Source organism: Alosa alosa, chromosome 13, assembly GCF_017589495.1.
Source record: "Alosa alosa isolate M-15738 ecotype Scorff River chromosome 13, AALO_Geno_1.1, whole genome shotgun sequence".
Classification (NCBI taxonomy): domain Eukaryota; kingdom Metazoa; phylum Chordata; class Actinopteri; order Clupeiformes; family Clupeidae; genus Alosa; species Alosa alosa.
In genome coordinates, this window is record NC_063201.1 from 23,683,944 (window position 1) to 23,701,453 (window position 17,510).

General features: G+C 41.7%; 2 protein-coding genes across 5 annotated transcripts in view; one reads left to right on the top strand and one right to left on the bottom strand.

The window, feature by feature from the left end:
- The window catches only part of si:ch211-269k10.4 (uncharacterized protein LOC100150242 homolog), an 8,193-nt gene extending 915 nt beyond the window's left edge, over positions 1-7,278 (bottom strand). Inside the window, exons 1-6 of one of the 3 annotated variants that reach the window (XM_048261220.1) lie at positions 7,202-7,278; positions 6,107-6,141; positions 4,444-4,598; positions 4,136-4,255; positions 949-1,005; positions 524-625 (exon numbers count right to left, since the gene is read on the bottom strand). In XM_048261220.1, the coding sequence (XP_048117177.1) occupies positions 524-625; positions 949-1,005; positions 4,136-4,255; positions 4,444-4,584 (420 nt within the window). In that variant the 5' untranslated portion in view covers positions 4,585-4,598; positions 6,107-6,141; positions 7,202-7,278. Of the gene's footprint in view, positions 1-523; positions 626-948; positions 1,006-4,135; positions 4,256-4,443; positions 4,599-6,106; positions 6,145-6,460; positions 6,496-7,201 lie in introns of those variants that run through there. The other 2 variants (XM_048261219.1, XM_048261221.1) reach the window with 2 other exon arrangements.
- On the top strand, positions 6,738-16,415 carry LOC125306068 (membrane-spanning 4-domains subfamily A member 4A). 2 transcript variants are annotated; one of them, XM_048261217.1, is made up of 8 exons: positions 6,738-6,920; positions 7,377-7,430; positions 11,633-11,795; positions 12,325-12,444; positions 13,538-13,594; positions 13,866-13,958; positions 14,877-15,008; positions 16,100-16,415. In XM_048261217.1, the coding sequence occupies exons 3-8, from the start codon at positions 11,637-11,639 to the stop codon at positions 16,127-16,129; spliced, it is 591 nt and encodes a 196-aa protein (XP_048117174.1). In that variant the 5' UTR covers positions 6,738-6,920; positions 7,377-7,430; positions 11,633-11,636; the 3' UTR covers positions 16,130-16,415. The 2 variants fall into 2 exon arrangements, with proteins under 2 accessions (XP_048117174.1, XP_048117175.1); XM_048261218.1 differs by having other exon boundaries at positions 6,739-6,920; positions 14,880-15,008.
- The last annotated feature ends 1,095 nt before the right edge of the window (positions 16,416-17,510 follow it).

The window sequence follows — 17,510 nt, forward strand, 5'->3', positions numbered from 1 at the left end:
CCACTCTCCACTAGGTGGAACTCCAGACTTCTGAGTGCCGATTGACTGTGAGTCTGAGTTTGTGGCGGTATAAAAGAAGCAGCTTAACGGCCAGTAGATGGCGCTAAAGTCACTCACTATGTCACTCAAAAAGTCACTGTGATTTGTATCACTTTTTTTTTTTTTTTTTTTTGATCCTGTGAAGGAAATTTGGTCTCTGCATTTAACCAAATCCGTGAATTAGTGAAACACAGCACACAGTGAGGTGAAGCACACACCAATCCCGGCGCAGTGAGCTGCCTGCAACCACAGCGGCGCTCGGGGAGCAGTGAGGGGTTAGGTGCCTTGCTCAAGGGCACTTCAGCCGTGACCCACTGGTCGGGGCTCGAACCGGCAACCCTCTGGTTACAAGTCCAGAGTGCTAACCAGTGGGCCACGGCTGCCCCCAATTTATACAACACACACACACACACACACACACACATATGTGTGTGTGTGTATGAGTGTGTGTGTGTGTGTGTGTGTGTGTGTGTGTTATTTTCACCTTTTTATGTGTTGTGTTTTCCATGAGAGCCAGGTCTACACACATGATCACGGTGCCAACGATAGCACAGGCCATACAAGCCAGGTTGGCACGGAAACATACCTGTAGACACACACAGGGTCACACACAATAGGTAACTCCACAAACACACACATCAGCTCCACAGAGCCCCAGATCAATGGAATCACACACACACACATCTGAACTGTGTGTGTGTCTGAATCACACACACACACACACACACACACACACACGCACACACACGGCATATCTGCCAAAAGCAATGGCAGTATCTGTGGTACTTAACAGTGAGAGGGTATATAATATTACACACAGAGCGAATAGGAACATGAGTGGATGTTGTTAAACTCACCAATGATAGTATGTATTAATACAAAAACATGAGTGATTGTTGCTAAACTCACCGGGAGCAGTCTGGGCTCTCTGTGGAGGAGGTTAGACAGCAGGCCTGCAATGAAGAACTTGAGGAGAGAGATTTCATGAATTTCTACAAATGTTCAAGGGGCTTTGATTTTTTTTTAATTTAAAAACTATCTAGAAAAAGCAACACAATGTTAAGAAATACATTTTGTGACGCAGTGTGAAAAACACTATATTGCCCTGTGCTCGATGCTGTGTTGTTGATATCCACTAAAGTTCAAATCTTCATGCTGTATTTTCTAATTCATGGAGGCGCTGTAAGAGTGTGTTCAAGACGATCGGAGAACTTGAACTTAAACACATTATACAAATGTATTTATATATTATATTACATTAAGTATATATACTTTTTTTGATCCCATGAGGGAAATTTGGTCTCTGCATTTAACCCAATCGGTGAATTAGTGAAACACAAACAGCACACAGTGAACAGAAGCACACACAAATCCCGCGCAGTGAGCTGCCTGCTTCAACGGCAGCTTCGGGGAGCAGTGAGGGGTTAGGTGCCTTGCTCAAGGGCACTTCAGCCGCCCACTGGTCGGGCTCGAACCGCAACCCTCGGTTACAAGTCCAGAGTGCTAACCAGTGGGCCACGGCTGGCCCTATTATATATTATATATAATATTATATTATATTATATATATATATATATACAAACTATATAACATATAATAATTTATAATTTTATTAATTCCTCCCAAGATGTAACTGTCATTGGCATGTAAGACCTACAGTAAGCATCCAGGCAAGACAAATTTCATTGATCTTGTAATTTTTCATTGCCTTTTGTACTGTTTTCTTCACCAAATAGGCAATGCTACTTTGTCTAAATGTGCATTACAGTTTTTCTCGATTGCTTTGACCTGCTTAAGGAAATTGAGATCCACTTGGTCTTCATGAACACTTTCTTTGCACAGCAGAAGTCATCTCTTGTGAATGTGTTCACACATTTTCATTGGGTTTACATAGTTTTCACACCCTTTTGCAAAACAGTTAACACAATGTCATTCACACTCTATTGGATTCCCTGTGCTAAACAAAAGATAAACATCTTTTCACAGGCAGCATCGTTAAAATGCAGCAAAATACTCACAGACAAGACATCCTTGCTGACAACTTCCTTACAGCAACAACCAACACAAAACAAAACCATAGCCTACTATTTGCTACACCAGCACAGTTACTTAAAGCTGCAGTTGGCAAGATTTTTTTGATCATATTCACTGAAACCGACACTATGCTCCGACAGAAGAACATAAATCAGCCAGTTTTTAGAAAAAACCCACACTTCTACCTCCACCTAGAGCCTGTTATTTGTTTTGCAAAAATCCAATAATCAGAGCAGGGCTGTGTGAGATTTGACTGTCAATCACAGTCTGGTGCAGTCTGGTGCGCACTGACGAGCATGAACTCGATGAGAGGTTGCTCGGAGGTAGTGGGGGACATGTAAACATTCAAAATTTTGGCTAAGTCTACTCAACCTGTCAGACTTGCCAACTGCAGCTTTAACAACAAATGCAATACCTAATGCCAGTTATGAACTAGCCAACATATTCCTACCTTTAGAAGTTTTTCTTCATTTGGTCAAATCCAATTCATGCAGCAGAATATCAATGGACATCAGAGACAGTTGTTTCAATCTGCGTTGGCTCATTGGATCTCTATTTATAACGAATCCCAGTTTTGAAAAAGAGCACTCTCCGCTAGCGTGGCAAAGTCGCGGTGCTCTTCTGAGCTGAATGTGGTGCATGAACATTGCCACTGTCGTTGGCATATGACTAGTGTTCTCAGTGTTTATCTCCATCAACCGTGACACTACGTTTACATGGACATTAATGTTCCGACTATTGACTTTGTTCAGAATAAGACGATGTTGTGATTATATGGTTTATGGGCATTGTTAGCATCCCTTGTGTGACAGTTCTCTATGCTTTTCTCATGTGGTTTAGGCTACTCAAACACGGCAGCAGCCTTTTTTTTGCATATGTTGGTCTCGCTGTTCTTTAGATCTTACACTAGAGCCTTTCGCTTTTGAGCCCACTCTCATATCTTTTTTCTGACATTTTCTAAAGGTGTCTAACAGAACTGTAGCCTAGGCCTATGAATGATGCATATTTTTAAAACCTAATTTGACGTGAACTCTGCATATTTACCCAATCAGCGCCTTGCTACTTTAATATTCATTTTAGGCCAGTGAAGTTTAAGTTTTATTCTCTTATGTAAATTTGAATGAATTGTTTATTTTTTTATGGCCAATGGGGGGCCCCCCTGGCAGGCTGGTACACGTGGGGCCCCTAGGCTGCAGCCATATCTAGCCTATGCATTGATCCGCGCCTGCCACCGGCCACTGAAATGTCCTCTGCTAACCGCTAACACAATGCTCACTGTGCGCCAGGTCAAACTAGCCCTCTGCTAACCGCTAACACACTGCTCACTGTGCGTCAGGTCAAACCAGCCCTCTGCTAACCGCTAACACACTGCTCACTGTGCGTCAGGTCAAACCAGCCCTCTGCTAACCGCTAGCACACTGCTCACTGTGCGTCAGGTCAAACCAGCCCTCTGCTAACCGCTAACACACTGCTCACTGTGCGTCATGTCAAACTAGCCCTCTGCTAACCGCTAACACACTGCTCACTGTGCTCACTATGCGTCAGACTTATCAGCTCTGTACAAATGTTTGCAATATTTCTAAAAGAAAACCCACACATTCTTCTGCTTATAATCAGACACACACACACACACACACACACACACACACTCTCTCTCTCTCTCTCTCTCTCTCTCTCTCTTGCATAAACACACACACACACAGTCTTGTTGAGATAAAAAACAATAGAACATGTATTACTCCACTTAATCAAAACCATCGAAAAGAGTCAGCCTCTTATCTGCGACAACAATGTTTCATAGTGCAGTACTAAGCGTTGCAGACGCACACTGACAATCTCAGAGACTCACTATTCACCATATATTATGCCATATAGCATCAACGTGAGTTTGAAGCCACTATTTTTTGGCTATTTTTTTCACACTAGGTAAGGTAAAAAAAACTACATTCTGTTGCTGTAAATCAGGATTTAATAAACAAACAATGTGTGTGTGTGTGTGTGTGTGTGTGCGTGTGTGTGTGTGTGTGTGTGTGTGTGTGTGTGTGTGTGTGTGATGGCCTACCAGTGCCCCGTTCAGGAAGGGAATTCTGAAGAGGATGATCAGAAAGGAGTTGAACTCAGCTGTGGTAGCAAACACCAGACCCAGTCCAAAACTCAGGACCCCACTCACCACCTGGGCTGACTGACACACACACACACACACACACACACACACACACACACACACACACACACAGATTGCGTTGCTGTAAGTCAGGATTTAATATACAAACAACATGTGTGTGCGTGCGAGCGTGCGTGTGTATGTGTGTGTGTGTGCGTGCGTGCGTGTGTGTGTGTGTGTGTGCGTGCATGCGTGTGTGTTCTTACTGCCCATGCAGAGAGCTGTTTGTCCAGCAGGTTGTGCAGCAGTGGTCGGCGTGGAGGGATGAGCTCCTGGGCCTGGTAGTGGCGGACCAGCTCCTCACCGCCATGCTCCGTGATCGCCATGGACATCTTAGCTGCCGCCATACCGCAGCTTTCCTCTGCACACACACGAACACACGCACACTTTACCTCTCTCTCACACACACATACACTCCTTAATATACACACATCATTTAACACACGTTTTGCCAAATAAAAAATATTTTCCATTTTTTCAATATCATCCATCCTCATTTTCTTTCGCCTGCCCTTAGTTTAGCATAATTAATTCAGTTCACAATTACAACTAAATCATTTACAGCCTTAAATATAAATATACAATAAATATATATCATAATTATAACAGTTCACAAACAGTCAGTAGCATGCAGAGATATTCATATTCATAAATAGTTTGGGTAATATTTATTTGAATAAATCATTTACTATATGAAAGTGGCGCTTGCGCACAAAGATAAATGTTTACTTTGATAAATAACCCGCAGCACGACCCTACAGAATATAGCAGCCCTCTTTAAGTATGAGCGTGTTTATATTAACATGTATTCCCTGAATTAATGGCTTTGGCAGAAATCCAGAGCTTTACATGATGCTGTCAGTAAAATTAATTTAGCATTAATTACATGTTAATGAACTAACAGAATTCTGAAAGTGATTCTATCACTTCACACTATGGAAATACATGTAGGGCTTTTTGTTGTAAAATAATGAATTAGCCTTTGAGATATGAATGAATGAACTAATTATTAATGATAAATTACCATCGAGAGATTGACATTCTAGTCACTCATGAGCCTAACAGCCAAAGCCAGTGACACGATAATGTGAACCATAGCCCAGCAAACCTAACTTTATCTGTGTAGAACTGGAGAACATTCTATTATGTAGAACTGGAGAATATTTATCTACTTTATCTATGAAGAACTGGAGAACATTTATCTACTTTATCTGTATAGAATTGGAGAACATGTATCTACTTTATCTGTATAGAACTGGAGAACATGTATCTACTTTATCTGTATAGAACTGGAGAACATGTATCTACTTTATCTGTATAGAATTGGAGAACATTTATCTACTTTATCTGTGTAGAACTGGAGAACATTTGTTTCTTTGGCTTAGCTTTGTACTCTCTGTGTGGCAGTGATACTGTAGCTGACACGAAACCAAGGAATTCATTTCATATCCTATTTGTATTGATTTATTTTTATCACAAAAACAATAAGAACTCCTACTGGTCTATGAAAATGACTAATAAAAACTAGTCACAGATTCACACACACACACACACACACACACACACACACACACACACACACACACACACACACACACACACACACACACACATATCGAGAACTATTTTTACATTAAGACTACACACACACACACACATTAAGAACTATTAACACGTTAACATTACACACACACAGTAAGAACTATTCATACATTAAGACGACATACACACCTTAAGAACTATTTACACATTAAAATTACAAACTTTACATACACACATTAAGATTACACACTCACATACACACACAAAAAAGTCAAAAATTATTTCACCGACTTGTTTACTTTAGAGCTTTATAACATGTTTACTCACCAATTCAAATAGACAAGATGCTGCTCAGAATCCACCTACTTAAGTAAAACCACCCACCCACCCACACACACACACACACACACACACACACACACACACACACACACACACACACACACACACACACACACACACACACACACACACACACACACACACACACACAGAGAAACAAACTTAGGGCAGCCTGAATATGTCTTAAAACAACGGTGGGACAGAGAAAGCAACTCTGTCGGACTCAGGCGTGATGAGATAACCAGTCAAGTAGATTAGTGCAGATTATACCACATTAGCTCCAACGCGCTCAGATTAGACCAGATTAACGCTAATTAGATTATCACTCTCTCACTCAACCAGGGTGATGGGCGCGGAGTCTGAGCAGAATTAGTTTGGACCAAACAGGGCTGGATGTGGCGCCTGGCCTGGATATGGCCTCGCAGTATTTTAGTGAGTGCTGTTTGCACGGGGGTGGTTTCAGATGGTCTTTGCTCTCGTCGCTGCTTTCTCTCAGAAGGGAGAACAGGGTGGCCTGTAGCCACTTCCTTTGCTGTCACACACACACACACATACACACACACACACACACACACACACACACACACACACACACATGCACACACACACACATGCAGCCTGTTTCTGATGAAAAGGATGCAGCAGACCACAGACTCAGTGCCACAGTAAGACCACGCCTTTGTTCTTTCTCTGAAACATACAGGTTGCAGCGCGGACCCTTCACCGAGAGGACATCACACACTCAGCCATCCGTCTCTGGCCACTCTTACATGAGGCATCAGTGTCTCGTCTGAGTGAGGTTGACCACATGTACTTTACTTTAAAGATAGTAGAGATTTGTGCTTATTCATGTATTGTAATCTATGTGCTGTCTGTCTGCTGGCTATGTGCTGTCTGTCTGCTGGCTACGTGCTGTCTGTCTGCTGGCTACGTGCTGTCTGTCTGCTGGCTATGTGCTGTCTGTCTGCTGGCTACGTGCTGTCTGTCTGCTGGCTACGTGCTGTCTGTCGGCTGGCTACGTGCTGTCTGTCTGCTGGCTACGTGCTGTCTATGTCATTTGGTGAGTTCAGGTCCACTTACCCATGATGGTGATCAAGGTGTTGTAACAAACTGAAGCAGCAGGTTATGATCAGCAGACGGAGTTCAGTGGTGCTGATACTCTCACTGGAGACGAGTTCTCACTCGTCTGTGTGTGTGTGTGTTTCTCTCTCTCTCTCTCTCTCTCTCTCTCTCTCTCTTCTTCCACTTCTTTCAGATCCGTCTGAGGCCGACACACACTTACTTGACAGCTCTTAGGGTCTGAAAGAGGGTATGCCATTTTTTTTTATAATTTCTAAAACATGCATTGTGTGGTGGGGAATTTATTTTGATGTCAATGAAATATAGTTGGACATCAATGAAGTGAATGAACATAGTTCAACTCCAGGTGCAGCTGTAGGCTGGGCGGTGGTAGTGTAGTAGTTCAGGAGGGACTAGTGTGCAGTAGCCTGAAAGTTGTGGGTTCAATTCCCGGCTTCCACCGTTGTGCCCTTGAGCATGGCACTTAACCCTGAGTTGCTCCGGTACAATGTAATCCCTTGTAATGTAGTTTACATACAGTACTGTATGTAAGTCACTTCGTAATGTAGTTTACATACAGTATGTAAGTCACTTTGTAATGTAGTTTACATACAGTATGTTAGTCACTTTGGACAACAGTGTCTGCTAAATACATGTAAATGTAGATCTGCTTATAAGAGCAGCTTTTGCAGCACAGTGTTGCCAAATATATTACTGACACAATGTTTCTGTAGTGCAAAACGAGTTACAGTATTTTAATCACTAATTATAAGTGTTTAAGAGCGAGTTAGCAGGCTAGATTAATTAGGTAGGTACAGATTAATTAGGTAGTCAAGTATAAGTGTCTAAGAGCGAGTTAGCTGGCTAGATTAATTAGGTAGGTAATTATAAGTGTCTAAGAGTGAGTTAGCTGGCTAGATTTAGATGAAAACTGCAGTAGCTCTTGCACCGTAGATATATTTACAAATGTATTCATTTATTTGTTTGTGTAGAGTTGTGCTGTATTTATTTATTTGTTTGTGTAGAGTTGTGTTGTATTAATTTATTTGTTTGTTTATTTGTTTGTGTAGAGTTGTGCTGTATTTATTTATTTGTTTGGGTAGAGTTGTGTTGTCAAACAACACAACTCTACACATTCACAAATTCCTTATTTATCCTCAGGTGGCAATAATTTTTATGCTTTTTAAAAATATGCCTCAGTTTTTTAGAAACATGTCTAATCAGTCTAAAACACTGAAGTATGCTAAAGCAATAGACTGGAATGGGAGTGTGGATTCACAAATAGAACATGTCACTTCCCCAAAGCTCTGTGCACACAGTGTGCATTTCTCATGTTCAGTTTCAGAATCTACAAAATACAAAATGGTTTGCCTGGAAAAAAAGTCAATTACAGGAAACTGTTAGTTTAAAAATCTGTGCACACACAGTTCTCATGTTCAGTTTCAGAATCTACAAAATACAAAATGGTTTGCCTGGAAAAAGTCAATTACAGGAAACTGTTAGTTTAAAATGCTTGGCCATGTATGGTTCAGAGGGTTGCATATTAACAGTAACAATGGCATTTTACAGCATTACAATTACAGGAAACTGTTAGTGTAAAATTCTTGGTTATGTATGGTTCAGAGGGTTGTATTGTTCAGCATATTAACAATGACATTTCATAGCATTTCAACTCCAGCTCAAAATACTCAGTAAGGAACAAAAACTAAAAAAAAAGTAGTCTTTGCATACAATACATTATGGTAGCCTATGTACAATGGACATCACAGTAGCCTATGTACACACAATGGACATCATAGTAGCCCATGTACACAAAATGGACATCATAGTAGTCTTTGCGCAAAAATGGACATTAAAGTAGTCTAGTGTCAGTGTAGGAACACAATATTGACACCTTGGACATCAAAATGGACAGTAGTCTTTGTGCACAAAATGGACATTAAAGTAGTCTAGTGTCAGTGTAGGAACACAATATTGACACCTTGGACATGATACGAAGAGACAGTATGGCCATGCATGGCCCCCTGTTTGGGCTTCATAATAGCAACTCATCAACATCAACTTTTCTTTAAAAATTGTTTTATCAAATTAAGCAAAAAGGCTGAGGATTCGATTGGTTTTGTTGATTTGGTGAGGGGTTGGGCTGTTTCACAAAATTGTGTAGAATGTAAAGATTGTAAATCTTTTTTAAGTAAATTTCATTCATATATGTAGGCTACGTCTATCTCGAAGTCCGTTACGCTCTGTCTGTCGGTTGTTTTTGTCTAAAAATATATAAATATATATATATAAATATATAAATATATATGTCTTTAACAACATTAGCCTCTGCGCTATAATAATCTGGCTCAGTTATACACTGTGCACTGTCCCTGTTAAATAAACAGATAATAAGGATTGTATGTGTACTGTGAAATGTTATTACAGTGGGTGTTTTGAATTTGGGTATTTTGAATGGATCAAAATACTGCTAATAGCCATTAAAGAAAATCTATTATCACCATATTCACAACTCTGAACCAGAAATCTCCACTTCAATTGTACTTACAAACACTAAAGTTTTCATATATTTGAGGTTGTTCATATATGATTTGTGACCTATAGTGTGGAAAGTAAACAGTAAAAGTTATGCAATATATATAACATGGGTTTTCAGCAAATATATGAAGACATTCTGAAAACATGTAGCATTTCAAGAATTTCAGGAATAACATGTCATCAAAATGAAAAACAAAAATAAGAATTTTTAACCTGACTTTATCCAGTTATCCAGGATTTCTGTACATGAAACGTATGAAACGTATTGCATATTTCATTAGATAATGGCTTATTTTGACTAGCGTAGCGCAGCTAGCATAGCGGTCATATAGGGATTGTCGATTTGTTTTATTTATTTATTTTTCGTTTTTGGTCAACGATTCCCAGGACACCGAAACACTGGGGCACATGAAACTTGAAACTAAACTAGTGGAGAGTGTTGATTTGGTAAATTGATAAACAACTTTATACCAGACAAGTAGGCCTAACTATTTGATCATGTGTGTTTGGATCATAATCATATGATGACCTAATGTAGCTTTTAGAGTATTTAACCATTTGCCCAAGCAGTGTGAAATAACTCAAAACTAATAAAAGTAGAATTGCATAAGCATAAAGGCTGAGACCTCCAGCTGGAAGCTGGTCTGAGGGCAATCAGTGTTATTATCTTAACATTCTGGGAAGTTTAAAATATGATGATGGCCGTCAGTGGGTCAGAAGTGGTGGTCCGATATCTGGAAGCTAGATTTCACTATTCAGGTTTTTGCTCACAATTTGGTCCCCCTCACTTTGAAAATATCTCCAGCGCCCCTGCACACACAAACTCACACACGAACACACACAAACTCACACACGAACACACACATATGCACGTACGCACGACGCACGCATGCATGCACACATACACACAGGCACGCGCACACACACACACACTCACACACACACACACACACAGGCACGCACATACAAGCATACAAAAAAGTGGAAAAAAAAAAGTTGCAGTAGGGGATGGAGTTAGCCTGATGTAGCCATACTCAATTCTAGTCAGAATTTGATAGATACTGCTCCATTGGGATGCGATTATAGTGCGTGTTTCAACTGATACAGGGGTTCTTCTTCTCCACAAATGCTTTCTCCTCCTGACTGGCAGCAGTTCAATTTTGTCCTCTCTAGAGGATATTTGTAAACTTGATCTCCAACACCATGCATACTGTGTGGTGTTGTGTGGTGTGTATTGTTGTGTGCTGTGTTTGTTGTGTAATGTTGTGTGTTGTGTATTGTGTGATTTCTGTGTATTGTTGTGTGATTGCTGTGTGTTGTGTGATTGCTGTGTATTGTTGTGTATTGCTGTGTGTTGTGTGATTGTTGTGTGATTGCTGTGTGTTGTGTGATTGCTGTGTATTGTTGTGTGTTGTGTGATTGTTGTGTGTTGTGTGATTGCTGTGTGTTGTGTGATTGCTGTGTATTGTTGTGTATTGCTGTGTGTTGTGTGATTGCTGTGTATTGTTGTGTGTTGTGTGATTGTTGTGTGTTGTGTGATTGCTGTGTGTTGTGTATTGCTGTGTGTTGTGTATTGTTGTGTGTTGTGTGATTGTTGTGTGTTGTGTGATTGTTGTGTGTTGTGTGATTGCTGTGTATTGTTGTGTGTTGCTGTGTGTTGTTGTGTGTTGTGTATTGTTGTGTGTTGTGTATTGCTGTGTGTTGTGTAATTGTTGTGTGTTGTGTGATTGTTGTGTGATCGCTGTGTGTTGTGTGATTGCTGTGTATTGTTGTGTGTTGTGTATTGTTGTGTGTTGTGTACTGTTGTGTGTTGTGTGTTGTGTGATTGCTGTGTGATGTTGTGTGTTGTGTGTGTGCTGTGTGATTGCTGTGTATAAATGCAACTTGTTGTTGTTGTTGTATTGTTGTGTCCAGGGCAATGAGGTTCACGTTCTGCTCAGATGACCGCATGGTCATCACCATCCCGCTGGGCAGCCTGCGGGAGGGCCGAGAAGGTCAGCTGATGCCTGAGCGCTTCACCTGTGTCTTTAAGGACGTCTACAAGGTGTTCCTCAGAGGCCAGCCCAAAGCGCTGGGGGTACGACGCCACCCCCTTGTCACACTTACGGAATTTCCTTTTACAGGACATTCCATTTGAAGGACATTCACAACAGATGTTAGATTCCATTTGTTGGACATTCGCAGCTGATTTTACATTATATTTGCAGGACATTGCAGGACAACTAATTTTAAGATGAACATTCACTTCATCAAGACATTCACTTTTATATTGTAGATTAATTTAACATAATACTGTCCAGCCTGTCAGCAGATTTGCGCTTAAGGCGTGTGTACAAAGGTGTTGTAATTGTAACAATACCACCAATAATAATCATTAATTAACCATTAATCATTAATAATTATATATCATAATAATAGTCATAATAACAATTACTTTCAGTTGCACTCAAGCCAAAGTGAACTAATCGCAGTAGTTTATTCTCTTTCCTCCCTCTCTCTCATTCTCTCTCTCTTCTTCTCTCTCTTTTGCTCCCTCCCTCTCTCCCTCCCTCTCTCTCTCTATCTCTCTCTCTCCTTCTCTCTCTATCTCTCTCTCTCTCTACCAGATGTCTCAGCTGGTGGCTGGTGTGTTTGTTCTGAGTCTGGGGGTGCTGCTGCAGCATGAGATCGGAGACGTCCCTTCAAACCTGATCAACCACCTCCACTACACCCTGCCCAGCATACTGGTGAGAGCCCCGACAACAACAACAACAGCAACAGCAACATCACAGAACAGATCAGAGACCAAGCAGAACCACACAGAACCATATCAGAGGTTTAAAGGCCGGATTAGAGACAATAATAGCTAAGGCCCATCCACAACAGTAATGACAACAGAATAAACAACTGTTTTAAGCATCTCTCTAGCTAATATGAATGCCGATGTTGACAGTGTAATCATAATGCCCTGAATGAATGATTTTGTTAGGGATCGCCTTCAGAGCGACCTTGAGAATGATGGAAAGCTGACCGCCAATTAGAGTCTGTTGAGTTTTTTTTAGACATCACATAAATGAATGTGCCTTTCCGTATCATCACATAAATGAACGTGCCTATCTGTATCATCACATAAATGAATGTGCCTTTCCATATCATCACATAAATGAACGTGCCTTTCCTTATCACATAAAAAGGGCAGCCGTGGCCTACTGGTTAGCACTTCGGACCTGTAACCGGAGGGTTGCCGGTTCGAACCCCGACCAGTAGGCACGGCTGAAGTGCCCTTGAGCAAGGCACCTAACCCCTCACTGCTCCCCGAGCGCCGCTGTTGATGCAGGCAGCTCACTGCGCCGGGATTAGTGTGTGCTTCACCTCACTGTGTGTACACTGTGTGCAGTGTGTGTTTCACTAATTCACGGATTGGGATAAATGCAGAGACCAAATTTCCCTCACGGGATCAAAAGAGTATATATACTTATACTTACTTACTTAAATGAATGTGCCTTTCCGTATCATCACATAAATGAATGTGCCTTTCCATATCACATAAATGAACTTGCCTGTCCTTATCATCCCATAAAAGAACGCCTTTAGACAGGCGTGTGTGTGTGGATGTGATCTGTGTTGTTGTGGGCGGGCCAGACAGGCGTGTGTGTGTGGATGTGATCTATGTTCGGTGGGGTGAGATGATACTCAGCGTGGTGTCATTTATTGCGTTGTAAATTAAGAAGAACGAGGAGTGCCTAAAACATTTACAGCTCAAATGTATGAAATATGTAATATTAAATGTTGTATGTAGGCATACTGATTACATGTTTATTTGTATATATATGTTTTTAGTTCATTATTTCTGGAATGCTGTCATATGCAGCAGGACACACACCTCATATGAGCATGGTGAGTGAACCCACACACAGACACATGCACAAACACAAAAAATGTGGAAGATTTCCTATATGGTTAACACTAGAGACTAAATGTGTGTGTGTGCATGCATGTCTATCTATGTGTGTGTGTGTGTGTGTGTGTGTGTGTGCATGCATGTTTGTCTATCTGTGTGTGTGTGTGTGTGTGTGTGTGTGTGTGTGTGTGTGTGTGTGTGTGTGTGTGTGTGTGTGTGTGTGTGTGCATGCATGTGTGTCTATCTGTGTGTGTGTGTGTGTTTCAGATGAAGCTGTCCTTTGCCTTCAACATTGTGTGCATCTTCTGGTCGATGGCGGCTATGACTCTGTGTGGACTAGCACCACACGAGAACCCACCGGTCAGTACTGACCCAGTGCCCAATAGAACATACTTTAGGTTCCATTAGCAAAGTACTGACCCAGTACCCAACAGAACATACTTTAGGTTCCATTAGCAAAGTACTGACCCAATACCCAACAGAACATACTTTATACTGTATAGGTTCCATTAGCAGACTAGCGCCAGATTTCTGAGTGCAGGGGACAAGCCGAGATGAGCTATGAGACATACGTTCACACTCGGTAGTTTCAACACACTTTAGGTCAAAATCACACCGGAATTCTCCTTTAAATGACAATATCCTGGCCGGACTACTGTTGTCAGTGATATAAGTATTTAAAATGAACATGATTTCTTAATGTCTAGTGACACATAAGGGCCATTTTATGATTAATTGAAATACATTTCTTACATACAGTTCCTTTAAGATTGTTGTTATTGTGTGTCTGGCGTTAATGAAGCCATAGTAGGGGGTATTTGGGGCTTTTGCCTTTAATTGATAATGGACAGTGAAGAGTGACAGGAAGCAAGTGGGAGAGAGATCGGGATCGGGAAATTACCCGGGTTATAGTGGGATCGGAACCCAAGTTGATATGGACGCTATAGTGGGATCGTAACCCAAGTTGGTATGGACGCTATTGTGGGATCGGAACCCAAGTTGGTATGGACATTATAGTGCGATCAGAACCCAAGTTGGTATGGACACTATAGTATAGTGGGATCGGAACCCAAGTTGGTATGGATGCTATGGCCAGGTATGGACGCTATGGCCAGGTGCACCACAGCTTCCCCAATGTCCTCCTGTTTTGCTGTGGAAAAGGAGCACCTGGTACCCAAACCGAGCACAATAAAGCAGAGTTGAGCAGGTACCTGCATGCAGTTGACAGAGGACGTGTGATCAGGTTCTGTGTGTGTGTGTGTTTGCGTGGATGTTTAGCAGAGTCACTCCAAACATGCAGTCGGCCTGAAGGCTGTGGTGGGGACGCTTCTGGCTGGAGAGATGCTGGTTGCCATAGTGATGGTGTACTGGGAGAGTAAGGCAGTGTGCCGAGACTACTTCAACATTCTGGTGAGACATAGCACTGCATTTAACTCACACACACACACACACACACACACACACACTACTAAGCTCAATTCAACATCAGTAGGTGATGTTGACCAAATTTTCATTTCTTAATTTCATCTACTCATTTTGTGTTAGCCAAAGTGTAATACAACTGTTTTTCTTCTCAATCAATCTATTCTTATTGCTCCTGAGAAATAAGTGAAATCTCAATAAGAGGTGATTTATTTCTTGTCAAGCAAAGAAAAGGCATTTTCGTTGGAGGATTTTTGGGGGTAAAATCTCCCTCCACAAAGTCAGACCGAGTGTGTGTGTGTGTGTGTGTGTGTGTGTGAGAGAGTGTGTGTAGGGGCGGACTGAAAAGTCCAGAATGGCCATCCATCCAACAGCCGTTGGCCTGGCTCAATATGCTTCATCAGCCAGGTAGCCGTCAGTGTCTAACTCTCAACATAACCATAATCAAAGAAAGGGAAATGCCCCTCCATTCATCACGACTGACTGTGGTTGTGCTTCTACAAACATGGTGGCGCAAAACACCATTTCTGTTAGGAACACATGCTAAATGTTTTCTCCATTGTCAACGTGACTAAAGTGACCTAGTGATGTCCATGTTCGGCAGCCTATATGCTTCAGTCAAGCAGTGACATGATAAGCCTATAATGCATGGGATAAGTCAGATGTTAGTCAGACAGAAGCGAGCCAGGCTTTAGTGTTCCTGTCTGTCTCAAACTACGTCAAGAATGGCGTGTTTAGCAACCAGAATTTGAAACATTCTCTCATGAGAAAAAAGATGAAAGTCCGACCTGATGATTTGAAGGGTCCAGGCCTGGGTGTGCTCATGTGAACGATAGATGTCATGCACACATCATCCGTTTCAACACACTGTGTGTGTTTGTGTGTGTGTGTGTGTGGAGTGAGCCTGTGTATGTGTGAGCCTGTGTGTGTGTGTGTGTGTGTGTGTGTGTGTGTGTGTGTGTGTGTGTGTGTGTGTGTGTGTGTGTGTGTGTGTGTGTGTGTGAGAGAGTGTGTGTGTGTGTGTGTGAGTGTGCTTCCAGAACAGTAATCATGATGTCTGTTTGTCTGTCGATTTCTAGCCCACCATCACCCTGAAGCAGGAGCCCTGAAACTGGACAATGGAGGATTACACACATGCCCACGCACGCGCACGCACACACACACACACACACACACACACACACACACACACACACACACACACACACACACACACGTCCATCATGTGCAGACTGGGTCTCAGGTGTAGGTCCATATATAGTAAAAAAAAAAGTAGGACCATATATAGTAAAAAGCCCCCAGACTCACAGGGTCAGAGGTGACGACACACACACACACACACACAAACACGCTCTCTCTCACTCTCTCTCTCTCTCTCTCTCCATCTCTCTCTCTCACACACACACACACACACACACAACACACACAAATGTGTGTGTGTATAATAGGTCACTCTGTAAATACATATCAATTTCTGTAAAATGTGTCACTTTAAATAGTGTTATATAGTAAATATCTTTATATTTGAAAGCAAACAACTGTGTTATTGTGTGGCAGCAAATATATTACTTTGATATTATTTGGCATGTTTACTTTGATGTTTTCTTTCTTGATGGTAATTGTAATTTTATCATACAATGGCTAATTTGTTACAACAATAAATGACAAAGCTTTTAAAAAGTAAGTGCCCTGCGTTCATATCAACTCCCCCAGGTGTGTGTGTGTGTGCGTGTGTGTGTGTGTGTGTTAGTCTCTGTCACTCGAGCAGATTGTTAAAGCATCACCACTCGAGGTGTGTGTCTATATACTGTAGCTGTGGACTGGACTGTAGGCCCCTTATGGAGCCAGATAGCTGCCTTAATTATGCCAGCACAGAAAGAATGAAATCGAGCGCAGATTCAGGAATCGAGGGCATAAATACAGAAACTGAGGGGTGAAACATAATCTCGTGGTGAATAAAACTGTTAATACAACTGTAACAATTATGATTGAGAGCACCGACATGACGTTGGCATCGGGCCGTTCACTGGTGGCTGTGTGTTCCTCTGGACTGTGCTTGATGTGAGTGAGATGTTACTGTAATGAGCCAGAGCAGAAAAAACACATTCATCACCAGTGAGGGCTGAGAGGCTCAACATCACACTTCCCTCTGGTCTGTGTGTGTTTGACACCTCCCTGTTAGCTTTCTGTCCTGAGCTTCGCATAAGCGGTATGTGTGTGTGTGTGTGTGTGTGTGTGTGTGTAGGGGCCCCTCTCAGGGTCATATTGGGGGCTACTGCCGAGTGAGCCCTTTAGACAGTTAGAGTTTCCATTACCAATATACACATATAAGGGACAGGTACAGGAGCACCTCGTATTCAGCCCTTTCTGCCTGTGTGTTTCCACTGCACGATCACAACACTAATCTCCCAACACTGATTCACCTTTGCTAAATTATTTTTTATCATTTTGTTTACGTGCAGTTAAAGTAACCTACACATTTTTACTACC